This window comes from Magallana gigas, chromosome 5, assembly GCF_963853765.1.
Source record: "Magallana gigas chromosome 5, xbMagGiga1.1, whole genome shotgun sequence".
In the NCBI taxonomy this organism is placed as follows: domain Eukaryota; kingdom Metazoa; phylum Mollusca; class Bivalvia; order Ostreida; family Ostreidae; genus Magallana; species Magallana gigas.
Window position 1 is genome coordinate 50,884,477 of NC_088857.1, and position 20,345 is coordinate 50,904,821.

At 37.0% G+C, this 20,345-nt stretch overlaps 2 protein-coding genes across 23 annotated transcripts in view; one reads left to right on the forward strand and one right to left on the reverse strand.

Moving 5' to 3' along the window:
* The window catches only part of LOC105347371 (protein scribble homolog), a 33,644-nt gene extending 17,185 nt beyond the window's left edge, over positions 1 to 16,459 (forward strand). For 7 of the 19 annotated variants that reach the window (XM_066086216.1, XM_066086219.1, XM_066086222.1 and 4 more), the window contains 25 exons: positions 91 to 329; positions 575 to 823; positions 1,011 to 1,187; positions 1,451 to 1,528; positions 1,704 to 1,817; positions 2,039 to 2,140; positions 2,397 to 2,489; positions 3,042 to 3,062; positions 4,257 to 4,337; positions 4,596 to 5,630; positions 5,764 to 5,880; positions 6,022 to 6,084; positions 6,185 to 6,406; positions 7,135 to 7,191; positions 7,649 to 7,717; positions 7,932 to 7,985; positions 8,425 to 8,679; positions 9,064 to 9,157; positions 9,271 to 9,301; positions 10,148 to 10,303; positions 10,970 to 11,079; positions 11,292 to 11,335; positions 11,519 to 11,707; positions 12,283 to 12,351; positions 12,860 to 16,459. In XM_066086216.1, the coding sequence (XP_065942288.1) occupies positions 91 to 329; positions 575 to 823; positions 1,011 to 1,187; positions 1,451 to 1,528; positions 1,704 to 1,817; positions 2,039 to 2,140; positions 2,397 to 2,489; positions 3,042 to 3,062; positions 4,257 to 4,337; positions 4,596 to 5,630; positions 5,764 to 5,880; positions 6,022 to 6,084; positions 6,185 to 6,406; positions 7,135 to 7,191; positions 7,649 to 7,717; positions 7,932 to 7,985; positions 8,425 to 8,679; positions 9,064 to 9,157; positions 9,271 to 9,301; positions 10,148 to 10,303; positions 10,970 to 11,079; positions 11,292 to 11,335; positions 11,519 to 11,707; positions 12,283 to 12,351 (3,719 nt within the window). In that variant the 3' untranslated portion in view covers positions 12,860 to 16,459. Of the gene's footprint in view, positions 1 to 90; positions 330 to 574; positions 824 to 1,010; positions 1,188 to 1,450; positions 1,529 to 1,703; positions 1,818 to 2,038; positions 2,141 to 2,396; positions 2,490 to 3,041; positions 3,063 to 4,256; positions 4,338 to 4,595; positions 5,631 to 5,763; positions 5,881 to 6,021; positions 6,085 to 6,184; positions 6,407 to 7,134; positions 7,192 to 7,648; positions 7,718 to 7,931; positions 7,986 to 8,424; positions 8,680 to 9,063; positions 9,158 to 9,270; positions 9,302 to 9,659; positions 9,684 to 10,147; positions 10,304 to 10,969; positions 11,080 to 11,291; positions 11,336 to 11,518; positions 11,708 to 12,282; positions 12,352 to 12,859 lie in introns of all 19 variants that reach the window. The other 12 variants (XM_066086227.1, XM_066086217.1, XM_066086218.1 and 9 more) reach the window with 12 other exon arrangements.
* On the reverse strand, positions 15,790 to 19,836 carry LOC105347370 (protein Mpv17). 4 transcript variants are annotated; one of them, XM_034446053.2, is made up of 8 exons: positions 19,705 to 19,835; positions 19,358 to 19,446; positions 19,002 to 19,111; positions 17,866 to 17,955; positions 17,555 to 17,650; positions 17,261 to 17,293; positions 17,075 to 17,127; positions 15,790 to 16,746 (listed from the first exon to the last, which is right to left on the reverse strand). In XM_034446053.2, the coding sequence occupies exons 2-8, from the start codon at positions 19,428 to 19,430 to the stop codon at positions 16,536 to 16,538; spliced, it is 666 nt and encodes a 221-aa protein (XP_034301944.2). In that variant the 5' UTR covers positions 19,431 to 19,446; positions 19,705 to 19,835; the 3' UTR covers positions 15,790 to 16,535. The 4 variants fall into 4 exon arrangements, with proteins under 4 accessions (XP_034301944.2, XP_065942308.1, XP_065942309.1 ...); XM_066086236.1 differs by lacking the exon at positions 19,705 to 19,835 and adding an exon at positions 19,616 to 19,634; XM_066086237.1 differs by lacking the exon at positions 19,358 to 19,446 and having other exon boundaries at positions 19,705 to 19,836.
* Positions 19,837 to 20,345: the final 509 nt, after the last annotated feature.

The window sequence follows — 20,345 nt, forward strand, 5'->3', positions numbered from 1 at the left end:
TTCAGTAGAAGCATGTTAATGTTTTCTACATAAAAGAAGACGGATGACATCTTTGAATGACTAGATCTGTATTATGTCAACTCTTTGTAGCTCCAGAACTAGAGGGTCCCCCGAGACAGGAGAACCAGCACCAGGAGGTAAGCTCCGAGGAGGAGTCGCCCTCAGAGACCCAGCCTCTCTTTAAGGAGGTGTCCATCGACCCAACCGTCGTCACCTACGTACCGACCTCACCCCGAGTTAATGGTCATGAGGAGTCGGACGTCTCCGACACGGAGCGACCAACAGTAGAGGAGATCATTGTCAAATCAGAAATGCCAGACTCGGATGAGGTAAGAGTGTAGGTTGGACTTGCTCTGGGTCTGGAAAAAGTGAATATTGAAAGTGGGGATGTCAAATTGTTTAGTCCTTTTTATCATTTTTTGAAAAAAATATATTGGAAGAAACAAATATAAGAGTAGATATAAGTAGAAATTTTTATTTTGCTGTCAATGTAGTAGAGAAATATACATTTTTTAATTCAGCTGACAATGTACATACAAAATTTTTTTTTCTATTTGTACCATGTGTGATTTAGGAAGAAGAAAGGCGACGGGTTGGATTTGATAGCTCTGCAGACGATGACGAGAAACATACCCCCAGACTCCGTAGGAGAGACACTCCATTTTACAAGAGGGACAAGAGAATCGACCGGGACAAGAGTGAGGAGGCCAAAGAGGAGGTGATGAGGATACTGGCGGCTAAGAAGAAACAGGAGGAGGAGCAGCCGTCTAGAGATGAGGAAGAGGAGGAGGAAGAAGATGAGGAGGAGGAAGAATTAGAAGTGGTAGGTGGCCAGTGGTTTAGATTTTATATTAGAAGTCATGTGCTGTATGCAGGTCCTTTTGAATATATCTGTATATACAGCATTGTGTAATTACCATCCTGATCAGGTTGAAGTGATGGACTGATCTGATCTGATAGAACTTCAGAGTCATTTAGTAACAAGTAAAATGTTTGACTTTGATTGACAGCCAGAGGAGGAAACATACGAGCAGAATCGTGTCGGTCAGCTGGAGCTCACGATGGAGTCACAGCCTGACTACGAAGAGGAGGAGCTCACAATTAACATAACACGACAGCCTGGCCAGGGGCTGGGCATCAGTATCGCAGGGGGCAAAGGCTCCACTCCATTCAAGGGCAACGACGAGGTGAGGGCCTGCACTATAGACTGTACTAGAGTGATGGTGTACTTACCTCTTGATATTACAACAACTGACATGTACCACTAGGACCAGAAATTTAACTTAGAATGTTCATTTTATTGATGCCAAATTTCTAAAATTATATTATCCATACTAATTTGCATTCAAAGTTTATATAAATAGGGAGTGATCTTGTAGGCAGGTTTCTGTAATTTGTAAATAGATAATGATGATGTAGCTTTATTGGATCTGTGGTCGTGTTTTTACAGGGCGTGTTTATATCAAGAGTGTCTGAGGATGGTCCAGCAGGCAAGGCAGGAGTCCTCGTCGGGGATAAACTTCTTTCGGTAAGATCAGTAAAATATTTCGAAGAAATTTTGTAGGATGAGAGTAGTTATTTGAAATTGTACTTTGTTTTTCTGTTCCACTTAACCTCTTTTTGTTTTCAATGAGTATTGTTTAACTGGTAAAAAAAAAAAAGTAAAGGCAGAAGAATATGATTGTTTTATGTTGTTGCATTAGGTGAATGGAGAGAGCCTGGTAGGAGCTGATCATTATGATGCCGTGGATGTGTTAAAGACCGCAGGGAATAACATTGTGATGGTGCTAGGGAGGGAGAAAGTTCAGAAGTTTGAGGTCAGTGGGCTTGTGAGATGCTTGAAGGGAATACGCCTCTAATATATTACTGTCACACAGAAGGAATTTGCAGTCCTGTTTCTTTTTTAGAATATTAAGTACTTTAGTCTTCATTTCTATCCAGTTTCGTACTGTTTGAAACTGTAACGAGTATGATTACTAATCATTGCATCATACATAACGAGCTGTAACTGAGTGCTGTCTTGTTGGTTTGTTCCCAGGAGGAGGAGGAAGAGGAAGAGCCAGGGAAGGAAGAGAACAGCAATACTGGTTTCGCTACAGTCACTTTTGAATCTGAGCCAGGCATGGTGATCTTTGGAGAGGTAGGCACAGCTTCCAGGGGCCTGGTCACCATTCTGATAATTTAGACATCAACTTACAAGAGGATTCCCTTGCTTATGGAAAATATATGTTTTTAAATGAATGAGTTTCTTTGGTTTCTTTTTACATCACTTTCTACTATGTGAAATAAACACCCCATGTATAAGTGAATACAATATAAAGAGAGCACATGAATATAGAATAGCCATGCATCAGTCTGTGTGTGTGTACAGTAAACATGTCATTACTCTGTTCCAGACCATTGTCACCACTCTGAAGAGAGATCAGACCGGGCTTGGTTTCAGTATTGCTGGAGGGAGAGGTTCCGTCCCCTTCAAAGGAAACAATCAGGTACATACCCACCCACACCCACCACCCTTCCCCGTTATCTGGTTTTATTTCAGATTTATTTTTCACTCTCTCAGTCTATTCAGTCTGTCACTCTTACACTGGGTTTACTTTTACGTTAAAAATGATATTTGGAAGAAAGCTTCCAGTAGAGTTGGGAAAAGTTTAATAAAAAGGCACTGGCATTATTTGTTGTATCAATGTCTTTCAAGTTTTGTTTTTGTTTTTATTTGATTTGTGATTCATTTTGCTTTAGTTCATACATGTAGCTGCATGTACATGTAAACAATTTATCAAAGATAAATGGAAAAGGAATTATGACAAAGAGAAAGTGGATAACTGGGCACCAACTATTTTGTAAAGTTATCTATAGAATTACAAAGACTTAAATTGGTGCTGCATGCTTCTTTTTATGTTCTGTTATGACCGTTGATTTTGTTTCAGTTCCAAAAATTTTCTGGTCTACAGTCAAGTACCCAAAATGACGTACATATACACGTATGTCTGTACATTTCCAAACCCTATATAATTTGCTAACTTTTGATGATTTTGCAGCATATCTATGAGTTCTTAGAGGTTGGTATTGTCTGGCATGTGTTAGGCGTGACATCCAAATCAGTTTTTGTTCACCCAATGCTAGCATGACTTTTATTAAGTTATGACCATGACCTTTTGAGTATAGAAATTTTTTTTGAGTTTATCATATTTATATGTTCTCTCTCTCTGTCACGTATGTTAAGTCGAAATGAAGATCCATCAATCTCTCAGTAGAATAACTTAAATAAGGGTAACCAAAACTTTAAAGAAAAATTTGCATGTAGTGTTTTTAACATAGACTGAGTTATCCATTCAGCGGACAGGGTCTATACAGTAAGATGTCTGACTACATTAGTCTCTGCCCCAAGATTTCACATATTGAATTGAAATGTTTGGTTACCAGCCCTTCTGTTGTCTGTATTTATTTAGTTTAGTGGAAGTAAACTGTATCTGTGAATTGATCAATACATGTAGTTAGTATTCATCAGTCTGTCATCTCTGAGTGTTGACAACAATCATCTCTGTTTGTAGTACATGTACTATATTGTATCAATGTGTTTTAGGATTTCTTTGTCACTGTAGATCTATGAATTTATCATTTAAGTAAAATATATGCAAAGAAATTCAAACATTTATTTAATTTATATCAAATATAAGCGTCTACATTATTTATCAATAAATGAATCGCTTATTCAGATGAAGTTTTTAACCACACCTCCTGTTCCACGAATTGCACTGCACTTACCAATATGTTCATGTATAAATAGATTAGATAAAGGAAAACTCCCTAGAATGCTGGGAGATTCTACAGAGAGGCCTCCTGTCTTAGAACAGTGTGCATTGTGACATATCTAGTCCATTAACTGAGTAATGTCCGACCAATCAGAATGCAGAATGAATGTCAGACCAGCCCTCCCACCAGCCCTTTAAGTAGACTGCATGTAGGAATCATCACGAAGAATTTGAATTAAGCATTGCATGATGTTTTGCAGGAATTCCAATTTGTATTTTGACTGAGTGAGAGTTGTAGCAATTGTTTTGTTCAAACTCTCTGGAGGAATATACATGTATACTCAAGTCCTATAGTTTTTGGATGTTATTTCTTTACAAATTCAAAAAAAATGTTACCGGTATCCTTTTTATGTGTTATTCTGTATTTGAAGTTAACTGTTGTTGCTTGAAACAGGTAAGGGTTAGTCCTTCTGTATTTATATTTTCTGTATTTCCTTGCAGGCCATTTACATTTCGCGCATCGTAGATGGCGGTGCAGCACAGATTGATGGTAAACTGAAAGTAGGAGACCGCATCATATCAGTGAGTGTTCATTGTGCAGGCTTAAATTTGATATGCAGAAGATATTAATTCCTTGCTTTGGGGCCATAAAACTTAGACAAGCTCGCTTTCATTTTAATCTCACTTAAACAAAAGGAATATGTAGTGGAAAAGTGAGAATGAGATCAAAAGTAAGCTCATCTAAATTTCATGGCCCCCTAGGCCTGATTGTCCTGCATTGTGTTTTGTGATTTTGTTGGTAGTACTGTAGATATACAAAGTGTGTGCCTTGTGTTGTAGATAAATGAAGTGGACCTTCAGGATGCCAGACATGATCAGGCTGTAGCATTGTTAACAGGAATAGATAAGGAGATCAGGCTCGTTGTGTATCGTGAAAAAGTGGTCTCACCGGACGAGGCAGAAAAAGAGCCCCCTAGTGGACAGAAACTGGAGAGTCTGACTCAACCACTGATAACGTGGAATGAGAAACCGCCTACCATGAAGCCGCCACCTGTCCCGGTGGAAACCTCAGTAGAGACTAACTCATTGGAGAAGAGTCCCTCCGTCAGCCCCAGTCCTTTCAGTGCGGCTGTCCCCTCATCTTATACATATCCTTCGCCACCATCTCTAGGCTCCTCCTTCTCTTCCCAGCATTCTCCAAACCCCGCCTCCCCACAGAACAGTCCAAGGATATCCTCGGACTGGAACACACCCCCAACCACCTCTGTTCGACCCCCGACCTTTGTGTATCCAGGTTTTAATCGGACTTCTACCCCAAGTGTGTCGTCATCATCAAGTGCGCAAAAAACTTCTGATATCAAGAAGGAATCTGCCCCGTCTGCATATTCACAAATAAAACTACCGTCATCCATGATAGTAAAACCAAACAGTATCAAAAGTGACACAGAGACCCCTCATGACAGCAAAACTGTGATGGATTCCTCAAATGACACTAGTAAAACAACAAACTCAGTAGACACCAATAGTTCTGTGGAAAATCATATAGGTGATGGGGATAGTAGTGTAGATTCTAAGTTCCCCATTGAAGTAGTGACAATTGTCAAAGCGGGTGGCCCACTAGGCCTCAGTATAGTGGGAGGGAGCGATCACTCGAGTCATCCGTTTGGAATGGAGGAGCCTGGAGTGTTTGTGTCCAAGATAGTTCCCGACGGAGCAGCTTCCAAAACTAAACTGAAGATTGGAGACCGGATTCTGTCGGTCAACAATCGGGACGTCACGAGTTCCACTCATCAGGAGGCAGTAATGCTGCTGATTTCACCCACATATGAGATCAATCTCAAAGTTCGACACGACCCCCCGCCCCCAGGACTCAAGGTACAGCTTTGATTTGTTCTAAAGATATCAGGAAGTCATGGTCATCTTTCTGATGTTGAGATCTTATTTTTAAAAAGCATGTATGGAACAATTTCAATCACATAACACTTGGAATTTCACAATTTTTTTTTAGGAACTCATAGTTGAAAAAGGTCCAGGGGAGAAATTAGGGATGAGCATTAAGGGTGGAGTAAAGAGTTATGCTGCAAATCCCAAAGACAGGACTGATGAAGGCATATTTATCTCAAGGGTAGGTAACATATACTCTGCATATACTTGTAGATCTAACATCAACTGTCCATTGTTCTAACTTAAGAGAATATTGTAAATTATGAAACTAAACTTACTAATGTATTAAACTCACTAAATGTAGTGTATTTGAATTAAACAGATTAACAGTGATGGGGCAGTGGCTAGAGATGGCAGACTAGAGGTCGGACAGAGAATTCTGGAGGCAAGTGCAACTAACTATCAAAGAAAATGTCTGATAATGTTCATGTTGGCTAGCTGACTTAGTTGAATAAGAGATCATTGAATTTACCTGTACATTGCAGGTGAACGGCACCAGTCTAATAGGAGCCACCCACCAAGAGGCTGTCCGCGCCCTCAGGAGCGTCAGTGACCAGATGTTCATCATGGTCTGTGATGGCTTTGACCCCGCCCTAGATGTCCAATCGCCAGACTCCCCTAATGCCCCTATGCCCCCAAACAGGGGAAGGGGGGACTCCATCTCCAGCATAGACAGAGATGGGGACGATCTCGTAATTATTCAAAAGGTGGGTCCAAAATAATTGTCCTGATTTAGGCTCTGCTATTCTATATCTTTTTCTCCTTGTTTCATCCTTGGTTTTTCTCTGTGTTCTTTTTGCCCTGATATTTCATCTCCATGGATAAAAGCACTTAGTAATATATGATCACTGGTTGGAGACATATTCCTCCTGTTCTTTTGGATTTTCTCCTTGCTAACTCTCTTACAATTGGTGTTGTAATTGCTGCACTACACAGCACAAACTGACATACATGTAGCTGTTCACATCAGAGACTTTGAGGGATGATTGCTCTGAAAAACGTAACGTTGCATTATTATTCCTAATATCATGTGCCTTCAGTAGGGAATAGCTACAGTTTAATGGCTCTTATTCTGACCATGATTTCTAAAATAATTAAATTCTATTAAAAAAGCATCTGTTTGTAAACTCAGAAGGAATATAAAAGAAGGTTAAAGATGCGAAAAAATATATGGTGATTTGTAATACTGTGGTACCTGCAAGTGTGAAATGATATCCAACTTCCTTCTTGTATTTTGACAATAATACAGAAGTCCAATGATGCATATGAAAGAGCTTGACATTGGTCAGTAAGAATTAACCAGGGACACATTTAACACATAGGTCAATTAAAATATACCATGCAAACATTTTACTAAGCAGAGCAGTCCTCTCTATGAAGTCTGAGTAGATGCATTTATTGTTGACCCGCATGTCTTGTTGTTGTGTGTTACCAGGAACAGGAAGCTACTGAAGAAGCCAAAAAGTGGGAGGAGGAAGAGGCGGAGCATAGGGTTTGTACACCATGATTGACACCTGTCACACATTGATGCACCACATGTTCACATTTAAATTTCAGATAGATCATGAACCATCACGAAGTGTTGAATAATTTGGTGATACATGTACACAAATACATTGCATACATGATAAAACATATTCAATGATTTGTGTGCTCTAATGGATATTGTTTAACCACTGACAGTATTTCTGGCTATCATTGGAAAACTCAATAGAACACAGACATAGGGTTTGTTTTTTGCAAAGTGTTAATTTGACTAAAAAATTATGATTTATGATAAAGCAATTATTGATTTTTGTTCCATCTTTCAGTTTGTCTAAGATTTTAACATATCTTTTAGATTTTGAACTTTGATAATCAGCATAGTGTTGTTGAAAAAACTATTATCTCCTATATTATTGTTTCCTATATTACTAGCAATCTGTTGATATTTTGGTCTCTATTTGTAGAGGCAGCAAACACATGAGAAAATTCCAGAAACTTTGGAAAATGAGCACACAGGAAATGCAGTCCAACAGGTGTGTAGTTGTTCATCATGGTACATAAGCAGAGTGGGCACTGATAAAAATAATAAATATAGGGCTAGATGATGCTGACCAGGGCTAATGAACAGGCCTCTTGAGAATGTAAGAGTAATAGAGAGAGAGAGAGAGAGAGAGAGAGAGAGAGAGAGAGAGAGAGAGAGGTGTTATTAACCCGTCTCCCATATACATTGGTTCTTTTCTGTTACAGAATTCTATTGAAAACCAAGTGCCTCCTGAAACACATGTGAAGGTTGCTCCAGTGGTAAGCCAAGATTATTGTTGTCTCAAAGTTGTTATGTAGGATAGAACAATATTTTTTCAATTTTTTGACATTTGAACTTAATATTCAAATACAAATATGACAGCATGAGTCTTGAAGCATGAGGCATTATTAACTGATACATTTTGAATTATACATCCATGTTTGTTTCTGGAACTAACAATGATTTGATATGACCTCACTGTAGATGTGTGATAGCTAGTTATTATCTCTGACAGGTAAACACTCATCTTGAATTCTTGTTACTTGGTATTATTCACTGTTAAAGCATGATTTTCTATTTTCATTATGTGATGAGAAAGGCTAGCATACTTGTATGAACACCTTTATATTAACTCTTTCATATTGATGTGAAGTGATTTAGCATGGTCTCTGACCTCCTCTGCATGTGTGATGCCAACTTTGACTCTTCTCCCCCTAGCTGCCTGCTAAGCCAGCCGTTCCACCCAAGCGACCCCCAGTACCACCCAAGCCATCGTACATTGCTCGGCCTGAGAGCTTGGAGGACCTGGGGCCTCCCCCCAAACCCCCACTCCCAGCCAAACCCGAGCTGGTGAGTCCACTCAGTCCGGTGGACCCCATCAAACAAGCCAGAATGCCCTCCGGTGGTAAAAAGCTGGACTCCCCTCAGAAGCAGTCCAAAATCCCAGTGGCCAAACCTGCTGTACCCCCCAAGGTAACTATTGCCCACGGGACACGCCTTGCAGGGCTTGTGTTGATTGGCTGACGTGACATGACTGTCCTGTCCTGTCTATCGTTACATTGTGGAGATTGCCTCAGATGTGGGCCATCTTATTGAACCGTTAGTTTGTATAATGATCAGAAATGATTAGAATGATACAGTTTGATTAGAATGTTTTGTTGGCATGGTTTTCTATTCTTTGATTTTATTACTTCTTTTTTTCTTTGTTTTTATGTATCGTTCATGCATGAAAAAAGAAGAGCCTTGATTATTCTAGCTATTTTATATTCTTGAATAATAGTCTTTAATAGTAAGATGAGGTATGTTTAGCATGCTAGTCACCTGTGCAATAATAGATGTTTTCAATCATTTCTATAGACTTCACAACTGACCAATGCCACACCAAAGAAAGATATCCTGTCTTTCAATGATAAGATGCAGTTTTTTGAGAAGGAAATTCATGAACACACTGGTGAGATAATTTAGCTGATTAAACATGGAAAGTGAACAATTCTCTGTCATTTCAGTCATGTATTTTCTTGGATGAATAGACTTGATAAAATGTCTGATGAATTTCTTTTTCAGTTGATTCAACAGGAGATCCATCGGTCCAGAAGTAAGTTATGGAAGTTTTCAAAAGTATTTTTTTAAGAGTTTCTATATCAATGTGTTTTTTATTATTAGATTTTTTTATTAGCATATATACATGTCTTATAGCACATTTTTCAGAGAATGTAGAAGTTTAGTTAAATTTTTGATAAATGATCTGATTGAATGGGAGCCAAATATTTCAGTTAATTTTTCTTGAATTAACCTCACATTGACATATCCACAACAAAAGTCCATATCAATAGTGCTATACATTGCAGAACTCACATTTGTAATGGAATTTTGGGTAATTTATATCGGATAGTTACTTTACTGATAGAACAGTCTCAATACAATAGAACTTAAAGTTCAAATCTGAATTCTAGAAAATTTAAATGGAAAGGGACAAGGTAGGATACATTGGGTGGTGAAAGGTGGGGGTTATTGTGAGGGACAGGATCGTGTCTGTGTATGAGGAGTCTGGTGGGGCTCAGCCCGCACTCGGACCTGCATGACTGCACTGTGTGGTTCTAACTAAGAAACGCTCACCAGCTACAACAAATCAGAACTGTTAAACCAGTCTCCTAATTTATCTCATCTATGAAACAACATCTCAGAAATACTCACTTTTTTAAACAGTGGCATGTTCATGTAACAGTTACAAATATACTTAATAGAATTAATTTATTGTTGATACTAGTAGCATGTTCTTTGTTAGCGCTTTCCATGTTACACCTATATGATTCAATAATCCTCTTTTTTTTCTGTCCATGTTGGACTATATATCTACAATGAGCACGGTTGCCGTGAGTTTATGTGTGCTGTTTTGCGCGGGGCTTTGATATTGTTTGTCTTTCTCTGTATCTTAATATAGCCAAAATCAGAGTTCTTGTATTGTAAGAACAGCCAAAGCCGAGAAACGGCTGCAGGAACGCCTAATTAAGGAGGGTCTGCTGGATAAATCGGCAATAAGCCCGGCCCAACAAAGGGAGCTAGAGGCCGAGAAACGGGCCGCGTGGCGGCAAGCCAGGTCTGTCAACACCATCTTCATCACTCAACCGCTGGCATAGTTAAATTGACTAAGAATGCAAAGTCCAAGGGTTCCAAAATGGAAAAAGAAAACATTCTGGAAATAATCATTTATTTGGTTTTTAAAATGTTTAAAGAAACTTACAATACACAATTTGATCCAAAAGTCAATTTAGCATCTCATTTTCATCTATTTTAATTTTCATACTCATCATCCTAATTCGTAATACTTTAATATGAAATTGAATTAATGATAGTAAACCTTTTTTGATTGGGGGAGATTCTAAGTTCATGGTATGAGTTGAGTTTTAACTATTTAACCATGGAGTGCATGAGGCCTGGAGGTTGGGCAACGAATGGCGTGGTTTGGGTTCAACTCCTGTAGCTTCTCTGTTTCTTATTAACATGTCTTGTTGTATTAATATTACTGCATTATTATCATTTATGTTTGTAGACCTTGGTTACTAGAGGTAGCATGGTGTATAGCAACTTCAGTTATGTAGCATAAATATGTAGAAGCTAAATATCTATCTAAAATATAACTATCTGTTGTGAGAGAATTCAAAATCACTATGATATAGCAGCGTGTATCGGATGTATTCAATAATGGTATTATGGTTTGCTTTGGGATGGAAATAATGATGTAACTTGACCTTTGACCCATTAGGATGAAGTCATTGGAGGTGGACGCCATGAAGGCCCAAGCTGTGATAGGATTGGCCAAGGAGATGCAGGAGAAATCCCGCCTGCCGACCGTGCCAGACTCCGCAACTACAGGTTAGACGTTCTCGGGGATAGAATCTGTAGAGGATGCCTGTAACAATTCTCTCTTATTTAACTTAAGTTTTAGCTCAATGATGTTTAAAATTTGTTCTGACTGTGAGGCTCATAGCTATGTGCTGATGTTGCCTGCATGTGAATATGTTCTATAGTGGATCGGTACATATTTTGATTAAAGGAGTCTTAAACTACTCTGTTGTTCATTGTAGATGATGAGAATGCAGTAAAGCACAGTGCAAATGGAGAACAAGAGGTAGGACTTTGATTTCTTTGTTATAATTACATGTTTGCTATAATTTACATGTTTACTAACACAGAGTTAAGTGCACTGAATTCATACATAATCACACTAAAATGGAAAGGTCTTTGAATGACCTTGCCCTTGTAAGGGTTGGTTAACCAGTTGTGATGGTTTTGTGTCTGTTGCATTAACCAGTGTCCCCGCAGCCCCTATCAGAACAAAAAACTCATAGTCCAGACTAAGGAAGGGGAGACTCGGGTACAGGAGAAATCTCGAGTGCTTGACGAGAAGTGTCACCTCAAAACAGTCGAGTTCGTGGACGAGGCGACGGGGCAGGTGTCGCTCCGAACTGTTCAAGTGATTGAGAAAACGATAGAACACGAGGTAGCACGGTTTCCAGTTGTCTGTGTCCGTCCGTGATGTAGACTCTGTCTTGCTTCACTAGGTGTCAGAAGCTCTGCCTTAGTTCTCTGTTGTCTCACATTGCTGCCACGTTTCCTTGGATTCCCAGTCCTTTTTTTTTTTTACATTTTAGATTTGGTAATTGGAGGAACATTTGTTTTGGAGGGGAAACTACTGCGTATTCTTAAAAGAAGCCTTAATTTAAATGCTTTACGAATCATTTGCTCTGCCTCAATTCTTCAACAGATCTCTCCCTTTGTGTGTTTTGCGTTTAGTATTAGATTTTTTCTGGGTCAGTGTTTTTTTGCATGAGTGTGGGTATTTTTTGTTTGTTCCAAGTTTTTTTTTCGGTGGACTTGTTGGCATGTGAAGTTATGGGATGTACTAGTGTTGTGAATTTGACTAATGATAATGAAGATGTTTTTAAAGACTAAAAACAGATAAAGTAACCTATGCAGTTAACTCACTAACTTTGTGTAATGTAAGAGTGTTTGTTCTGAAGTTACTGTTTGATGATTAACCCCAGACTTGACGTGTTGGTTGTGGTACACTTCTAGGTGGAGGTCACTAAAGAGAACATCATAGAACTCAATCTAGAGGATGAATCTAACCAAGACACAGGCTAGGTGAGTTCACTCGGGACAGGCTATGTCAGCTCAGAGGTCAGTTGTGGTGGGACTTTCATCTCGGTGATGAGCTGATGGTGCTGAATGTACATTCAGTGTCTACATTGTGTGTGCAGTGATGCGATGTACAGACACAATATCTTTTTCAGTATACCATATTGATATTGTGAACTACTCTAAGTCCAGTGTCAGATATTGAATTGTGAACCACTTTTAAGTCTTGTTTTAGATATACTGGTACCTGAACTATAAAGTCCTGTTTCAGATAATGTTCATGTGAACCACTATTAAGTCTAGTTTCAGACATTAAACATTCGTCCAGTTTCAGTTATTGAACTTGTGAACCCCTTTTAATTACGACTAGTCTCAGATATTTAGATTTTTAGGCTGTTGTTTTATGACAAAGGCAAATAATTTGAAAATTCAAAATCAAATCGATTTAGAGATAAAGTTTAAAGGTCGAAATTAATCTGATCATAGTGTAATGTTTACTCTGTTCTCTTTCCAGTGATGGCTGAAACTAGGAGTAGAGTGAATACCTTAATGTTGCTCAGACACAAGGTTCACAAGATGCCAAAGATCCAACATGCCACCCTTACCACCCCCATCAGGTCCAAGTACACCAGATGGGGAAACAGCATCCGGACTAGTCAACTGACTTGGTGGGGGGAGATAGGCTAGCACTGGACATTCCACCTTGTACCGTTTACACAACACCCAAACACTGGTCGATCTTGTGTGGACTACTTCTTGAGGCTGATGTGTCTGATGTGTGACTTTGAATGTGCTTTAGTGCCAGGATTTTTTACAGCAAGTTTCCCCCCAACTTTCTTGTTCTTCATTGCAACTGTTTTATTTATTTATCCTGTAGTGGACCCTTTTTATGTATGTTGATATTTTGACTCCAACCTATATGGAACCAAGTTCATTAAACCCAAGACTTAAGGACAAAAAGCCTGTGCCCCCCATATCATAGGTAGATCTGGATACAAGATTTTATGTGCATCGTCTATGGCTTTGTCGGATTTTTTTTCTCCCATTCTTTGTATATTGTGGTACAATTTGTGTTCGTGTCTGCCATATGTTTACAGAGGTTCAATTTTATCGTATCATAGTTATTAATTCAGTTTTTAAAGAAGTTTACATACTGATGCAAAATTTTAAGCATGTATTTTTTAATCACATTGGGAGAATTTTTAGAATGGAAAATCTGTTTTATCCTGCTATACCTCATTTCAAACAGTGGAAGTGCCTGCAATGTATTCTAATGTAGTGACATTTCTTAAGGATTTCATCACGCCCCTGTCAAAAGATTTTTAACTTTGTTGGCAAGTTAATACATTTTCTTAATACTTTATGAAACAGAAATCTTTTATTTATAGTTTGTTAACTTTATTTCTATATAGAAAATTTTTATTTTGCTTTTGTACGATATTTTAGAGGGATAAAATTTTATTTTAGTCTGTACTCCTTTGGAAAGTTAAATTTATACAGAATTGTCTAAGGCAATATTGCTCCAGGTGAACCTGAATTGACTTTTGAAATGCTTACACCAACTTGTATACAATTAACTGGTTATATTATGAATTATTCTAGTTGGTACATATTTTCTACCCTTTGGAGCAACATGGTTTGCCCTGTTTATAAATTGTTATCCACATGTGTATTTGTTAAATTATCCAACATCTATATTTTCTAGTCTTCATTGGAAAGCAGTCCTAGAATTTTATACATGTTAACATACTGTTGTTATGGTAACCAGTTCAGAGGTGATGATTAATTAGTTACATCATTCATATGTAGAAAAATTAATATATTGGTGCATAATGAACTTTAAGTATAAATGTGTCAATGTATTCAAGGAGTTTGTGTTGACCTTGAGAGGAGGTCACTGGGAGGTCAGCCTTGACCATAAAAAGGAGGTTGCTGACTTAGAAAGAGGTCATTGGAAGGTCAGCCAATTCCTGTGTGTCAGAAGGTCAGGTGAAGGACACAGGTGCAATGTATAGCCATACTATCTTAGCATATGAAGGGGATGGGGGATTTATTCATTGAGTTTACAAGTAGAGTATTACCCAATGGTTACAGGAAAATAACCAGCCAATTTCATGATGTACAGACACCAAGGCTCTACTTAATATAGGTCTTGGATTGTCTGAATAGACAGTGTAATCTTTGTGTATATTTTAATGGTCATATCAAATGAAAATATCTTAATATATACTTATTTACTAATGCTAACAGGTAATAGAATTCACAGGTACAGAAAAATTCAAAACCTTGTACCTTACTTGTTGATTTGTGTGAACATACAAACTAGTGTTATAATTTAACACCTGTCAGAATTCCTGATTTTGATCAGTATTTATGTGTGTCTCTGTATCATAATGTTTTCATTAAGGACACAATTTTTGATTTATGCATATTGTACAAACTGTCTGTATTATACATTTTGATGTACAATGCTGATCTATATGTACAGATTTTGATTTATACCTGTAGTTTACCTACATTTGATCATGGTTTGTTTTTAGACTTTTCAGTAATGCCTACAAACTTTAATTTAAGGAAATTTTATATGAAGAATTAAGATACATGTAATTTTTACTTTCATTTGCTTTTTACAAACCTTCATGTTTTAATTTTTAAAATAAGTTTTATGAAGAACAAATATATTTAACAATTGTGGGGCATTGTTTAATAATTATATTTTAAAATCATGTAGAAATAATGCCTAGCTTATTTCTCAACAACATAATTGTTAACAATTAATACAGACTGATTAATAACATGTGCGATACTTATAAATATTCATGGTTACACAACTTCGTATTAAAATTGCTGAAGCTGTTATTTGTGATCTTCTACGTCTTGTCTTTCTCACATTGCAAGTGTAAAGGGGAGGAAAAGGCTAAGGGCAATAACTCTGGAGCCAGGGCTTGCAGATATTTACTTACACTTCACAAAATGTGACTTGATCTGCTTCAGTAGATCACAAGTAAAGAAGTTCAGACTTTATTTTAGAAAGTATCCAGAAAATTGCAATACAAATGCCAATTGTATACGAAATTAGAGGGCAAAATAACTATTTTCATAGCCAGAGTTTGTTTGCATACAGCAAAGATGTACGTTCCACCGAAATGTCCGAGTTGGATTTATTGAGAGCAGGACTGCATTCAAGATTGTTGCAGCTAGCAAGGCTGCTAGGATAGAGAGACACACTGAATAAATTACAGGGTAATGCTGTAATTGTTAAGCATGCAGATCATTCAAGATCAAAGCTGCTACGCAGATCTTGGAGATGCTATGATCTTGAATGCATCCCTGCCCCACTCTAACTCGGTGAAAACTTGTATACTAGAGATATCTTCTACTTCTGTAATTTTAATTAACAAGTTGTAGTGTATTTCTGAGGTCCTCTGATTCATCAAACACATAAAAAATTGTAATTTTATTTGCATAAATCATATATGTATGTCACATTAAAACAAAAAACGCAATTTGAACTAGAACATATATGCAACATAATTTAAGTAAATGCATCATTGGACTCCAAACTCCAAAAGTTTGAAAGAATGGAGGTAACAAGCAACTTTAAGTAGATATATACATGTACATGCAAATGTTAAATTCTGGAAACATGAAGGAATATTTACACAGACAAGCATCTGAATGTATGAATATTTTTTTTAATTAAAATTAATAAATAAAATGAAAATGAATGTAAAAATTTATGATTTTATATATATTTAAACATAGAAACATGACACAATATATGAGGCATTGGTTATTTAATATCACATGCTTTTCTTCGACTTTAAGTCAAGGACACAGTCAAACCGAGAATTAAATACCATTCCTCAAAACAGACTGAGGATTAAAACATTCCTCCAAACAGACTGAGGATTAAAACATTCCTCAAGACAAACTGAGGATTAAAACATTCCTCAAAACAGACTGTCTGACCAGTCCAATGTTACACAAGATGCAACAAACATCATAATATCAGGCAACAGCAAAGTATGAACTCGGTACAGCAGTTCCTATGACAAGCTTCTTATACTATGGATACACTGTACATGTATGTACAAATATATAGTCATTATTGGTGTGGAGCAAAAAAATAACTCAATATGAACACACTTTGGCAACGAACGTTGAGTACACCAGTGACGGAGGCCATGCTATGGGGAGAGGGCCACAAACATGGAGGTCTGGTTAGTGGGCGTGTCTCCCCAGACTGGCAGGCTGGCCACGGTCGTCTCTAGGGACCGGACTAGAGTGTCAGGGGGCTTGGACCGGACCAGGGTGTCGGTGGACTTCTGTTTGGACGCGTCGGCCTTCCAGGCTAGGTAGGTGTCCCAGCCAAGGGCTATAGTGTTGTTAAATAGAACCCTGCAATAAAATCAGAATGATTACAATTACCGGTAATTAGAATTACAAAGGTAACAAAAATCAATTGTGCAGTAGAATAAGGATATATGCTAACTACATCTTCAGTAATGAATGAGCTACACTTGAACTAAAACCATACATTATTTTGTATTTACATGTGCATTTTATCTATGTCGCATGAAATATGAAAATAACATTTACTGTTGCCCAAATTGGAATGACGAAATATGATAATCAACTACAATTATATTTTAAAATTTGGGGGGTATTAGGGGTGTGAAGGAATTAAAAACTTCACTTTTCCCCCGAGTCAAAATTTCGTCTTTACCTGTGACTGATGGGCACTAACAGGAAGTTCACAAACTGCACACCTGGCCAAACCTGTTAAAAAGTATACAGAGACAGGTAATTAATGGACATGTAAATGCATGCTGGATAAAACGAGCATCATACAAAATGGCAAATCCTCTAAGCTGTTTAGCTTGAAGTAGCAGGCATTATAGTGTGTACATACCGACCAGCAACTGGTGAGAATATCCAGATAATCCTAGAACAGAAAAGCATTGACTTACAAAAGTAATCAAAATCAATTGTGCAGTAAACTAAGGATAACAATCAGTTCATCAAATGAAATCAATGTCCTGACAAAATCACTAAGTCACATGTCATAATGACAATGAATAAAGCTGACCAGGTCTTCATTGATAGATTACAACAATTACATGAGGATTAATCTTTATTGATTCATTGATGTACGGAAATAATGTATGGATTATGGATTAACTAACAATACTTGAACCTTACATACCTTCTGAATTTTTTGTTTTATGACAGAAAAAGAATCTCCTTTCATTAATCCCATGACTCCCAAGAAAAACGGAGGGAAGACAGGCGCAAACACCAGCTGAAGAAGAATGCAGTGAATTAATTTTTCTTAATTAAAAGCATCTCTTTGCATTATTATCTTTTCAAATCACATTGAAATTTACTAGATATTAAAATTTTTTAAAGTTCTATAAAGTCAAGAATGATTTCTATACATTGCAAATGCTGAAACTAAAACATATTTTCTAGCAAATCGAAATACATGTATAAGAAAAATATAGTATAATTAATTACCTGATCAACAGCAACCATTTTGAATGGTGCCAACTTAGACTTCCCAAAAATCGTTTGCAGTCTTATATACCATCCATGGAAAAGAGGACCCTATTATTGATAAATAATACTAATGAAAACCAGTATAATGGATAAAATGAGAATGTACTGACCACCAGAATCTGTAATATAACAATTACTAAGGCCTACATATTGATTCAACTATGAGGAAAACATATTTATGACACAGATGTGTTTGTCTTTAGACAGTGACTTGGTGTGGCCTTTCTATACTTTTCTTAATAAACCTCATATGAAAAAAAGCGTCAGAAACCATAGGTACCCAGTAGTCTGAATGAACACTTAGCCTATTAGAACAGCAACTTCTCAAAAGAAAATATACATGTAGCGTGCAGTGCTTAAACTCAAATTCTGCCTATAAATTCTAATTCTTGTCAGCATATAAAGAAAGGTAAATTCTGCACAGGGAATGACTTTGACAGATTCCACCACAGTCTGTGGTTCTATTCATTCAACTTGATCTTCAGTTTTTGTTTATAATAGATCAAAGAATGTCGATAAGCTGAATCAATTTTATATTTTGTGCTTTAAACTTATCTTTAAATTTGCTCACATGCTGTTAGAGGCATTTTTACTTTTAATGCTATTAACTCGTTGAATAAACTGATATAAAATTTATTTTGGTGAAGTTTTTCAGTGGAACAATAAGCTTTTCTTGAATATAAGCCTCTTATTTTTTAACTGGCAACTTTATTAACTTGAAAGCAAGTCACACTAATTACTTGCAAAAAAAGCCCATTAGTATTCATTTCTGTCAATTCATAAAATCTGATGAAAAACTAAAGAATATGATAAAAAGAAACTTAAATCAAATTGGTTACCATCACTTTTACAGTTAATAAACCTTTAACTCTTATTTTTATTGTGTTTCTTCTTTTTTTAAGAATTGTGGACTGTAAAGATATTCTAGATACTATTGAACTGTTGAATTTTGCATTACAGCATATAATGCATAAAAGGTACTCGTAATAAGCAGCTCTATCAGCAGCAATTTATTAGGATTAGATGCAAAACATGCATGGATGTAACAACACTTTAACAGTAATTTTATTAATCATAACTATATTTTAACTTACAGCAATTATCACCCCAAAAGCCCAATATCGAACATATCTTTTGCAGTCAAATTTTTCATTTCTCTCAACAAATTTCTGGGAAATGGCATCTCCAGTTGACATAACAAAACCTACAAAAGAATGCAATTATTGCATTTCTTTTTTCAAAATTTAAAAAAAACATAATGAATATACCAGTGTCAGTGTCTCATTATGCAGTCATGATCACGTTACTTATTTCTTATGCATAAAAAATATTCCAGGTTGTCAAATTTGTTAAAACAATGGATACAGCAAACAAATTTCTAAATGGGATTTGAGTCCTTCACTTTTCAACGCGTAATTTAACGTAGATCGACATGAAGATAAATACTCACCTGTCGAAAAGGCGACTGTTTTCCATGGGTATTTTTGCATCAACGCCGAGTGCATTCGAATAACTGCATTCATGATTAATCAGAGAAGTCTGAAATTATCGGGTATACACTTTAGATTATCCCCACCCCATTTTTTAAACTTATGAAACTGTTACGAAACGCGAGAACATCATGCGTAAATACACGCACTCAGCCTATTTTCTACCTAGTGGTAAAAAAATCGGATGGAACGAAAAAATCCGAATAGATAGCACTTACTGGCTGTATCCGGGAAATGGCTCAGAAACTTTCATGAATAGTTGGTTAAAATATAAAATAAAATCTGTTGGTGACAAAAACAGGTTTACCATTAAGACGACATTTCAAATCCTCTTCTATGTACACATATAACAGTTCATGTATACACAAGTACGACGGCCCATAGCGGTCGTCACTTTTGTGTGAAAGGTATTTTCACTGAAACTCGACGCTGTTTAAACATGTTAAACACATTACACACTAAAGTAAAAGTTTTCAAAGTGAACAGTGGTATGTTTATTATTTTATGTACATTTTACACCAGCTTTATGTGTAAAGTGTCAGAAAAAGTTTCATACACTCTACTGCAGTACAGCTAAAATTCAATAATTCACTGGACCCGCAAGATGTCCGCACAAATCAATAAGGAAGCATTTGAAGGCGAAGTTTTTACGATTGATATGTATTTTTCTTTTCGGTGGGAGGAGGGAAGGGGGGTCTACACTACACACAAAAATACGTTACTTTAAACTGTTAAAGGGACTTCAATCACTGAGCACATAGACCAAAGCGTCAAAATTCGTGATTTTCATAACCAAAAAATGTCTTACTTCACAGATAATTGTCGCAATGGAAATCATTCACCACATGTTTAATTTGTCTCCGAACCGCAGCTTGTAGAGCGGAGGCTACAAGAGAGCGCCTCCTGGTTTAGAGGGTGTTCGATTCATGCATACGATGGTCGTTTTTT

What these genes read in the sequence shown, in the direction of transcription:
- LOC105347370 (XM_034446053.2), bottom strand. Translation starts at nt 19,430, where the DNA reads ATGAATGCAGTTATTCGAATGCACTCGGCGTTGATGCAAAAATACCCA. An exon ending in AAATGGTTGCTGTTGATCAG is followed by an intron (nt 17,651 to 17,865) that starts GTAATTAATTAT and finishes ATTCTTCTTCAG; the next exon opens with CTGGTGTTTGCGCCTGTCTT. An exon ending in TTAGTGCCCATCAGTCACAG is followed by an intron (nt 16,747 to 17,074) that starts GTAAAGACGAAA and finishes ATTTTATTGCAG; the next exon opens with GGTTCTATTTAACAACACTA.